The sequence below is a fragment of the Chelonoidis abingdonii genome, chromosome 11, assembly GCF_003597395.2.
Source record: "Chelonoidis abingdonii isolate Lonesome George chromosome 11, CheloAbing_2.0, whole genome shotgun sequence".
NCBI lineage: Eukaryota > Metazoa > Chordata > Testudines > Testudinidae > Chelonoidis > Chelonoidis abingdonii.
Window position 1 is genome coordinate 23,210,793 of NC_133779.1, and position 1,253 is coordinate 23,212,045.

General features: G+C 72.9%; 2 protein-coding genes across 2 annotated transcripts in view; one reads left to right on the forward strand and one right to left on the reverse strand.

Annotated features, from left to right (window-relative positions):
- The window catches only part of PER1 (period circadian regulator 1), a 370,577-nt gene that overhangs the window by 82,811 nt on the left and 286,513 nt on the right, over positions 1 to 1,253 (reverse strand). The gene's annotated exons all lie outside the window — the stretch shown is intronic.
- The window catches only part of CNTROB (centrobin, centriole duplication and spindle assembly protein), a 17,784-nt gene that overhangs the window by 12,625 nt on the left and 3,906 nt on the right, over positions 1 to 1,253 (forward strand). The window contains 3 exon segments of the mRNA XM_075070647.1: positions 3 to 190; positions 729 to 886; positions 1,025 to 1,181. Of these exon segments, the coding sequence (XP_074926748.1) occupies positions 3 to 190; positions 729 to 886; positions 1,025 to 1,181 (503 nt within the window).

The following is a 1,253-nucleotide window of genomic DNA, read 5'->3' on the forward strand; positions in this document are numbered from 1 at the left end:
CAAGCCGTGCCCCTGCAGCCCATCACCCAGCGCAGCTCTCTGCCCCCGGCGCGGGGTCCCGAGCGCTTCCTGCCCCTGGCGCCCAGCGGGTGCGTTTCCGCCGAGCTGGCCCAGCTCCTGAACCAGAGCCTCCTGAGCCAGCCGGGCTTCCAGCCACTGGAGCCGCAGCTCGACGACTCTGCCGGCCCAGGTATGGGGCATGGGGGCGCCCCCCATCCCACCGCTGGCTCCGGGGAAGCCTGAGCCGGGTGGGGGGCTGGGAGCAGCTCCCCCTGGCTGTCCTCACTGGCTGAGATGCAGCTGGCTCTGGGGTGGAGCGTGGGGCTGTTTGTGCGGGGATCACCTGGCCAGCATGAGAGGTGTCCCACGCTCCCTGCCCCACAGCGCCCCCTAGCGCTGCACTGGGGCCAGCCCTGCCTGCCGGGGGAGAGCATCCCCTGCTGAGCCCCCTGCCTGGGTCCCTGCCCCACAGCACCCCCTAGTGCCACCCTAGGGCCAACCCTGGCCGCCGGGGAAGAGCTCCCCCTGCCTCGCTCCCTGCCCCACAGTGCCCCCTAGCGCTGTCCTGGCGCCAGCCCTGCCTGCCGGGGGAGAGCGCCCCCTGCTGAGTCCCCCGCCCCACTCCCTGCCCCACAGCGCCCCCTAGTGCTGCCCTGGGGCATTGAGGCTGGCACCTGAGGTTGGGAGGTCACTGGGTTGTGCTGCTCTGACCCCTTTTTCCTGCCCAGGGCTGAGCTTGCACCCCCCTCACCTGGCGGAGCACCCCTACCCCGAGGAGGAGGGGGGGCCGAGCGATCGCGAGACCCCCCCAGACAGCAGCCTGGAGAGCGGGGGGCGGGTGCTCCCCGGCCAGCTGCGCCCGGAGCTGCAGTACTACTTGTCGCTGGTAGGAGCCTGGCAGTGGGGGGGTCTGGCCAGGGAGAGTGGGGGGCTGGGGACTGGCTGTGCGTGTGGGGCGAGGGGGGGGTCAGGGGTGGGGTACCCGGCTGCTCACGTCTGCCCCCGCCCCCCGTCTTTCTCTCAGCTGCTGGAGCAGATGCCGAGTGACGCCCCCAGGCAGGAGGGGCCGGGGGGTGAGAGTCCCCCCCGACCCACGGGCCAGGCCCAGCCCCACACCCAGCCAGGTAAGGCTGCTCCACCTTGGTCCCGCCCCATAGGAGCCCCAGGCCTGCCCCATCTGGGTCCTGCCCCAGGCAGATGCCTCCCCTCCAGCACCCCGGGTCCCTCCCCCCGTGGGTCCCACTCTTCCCCCC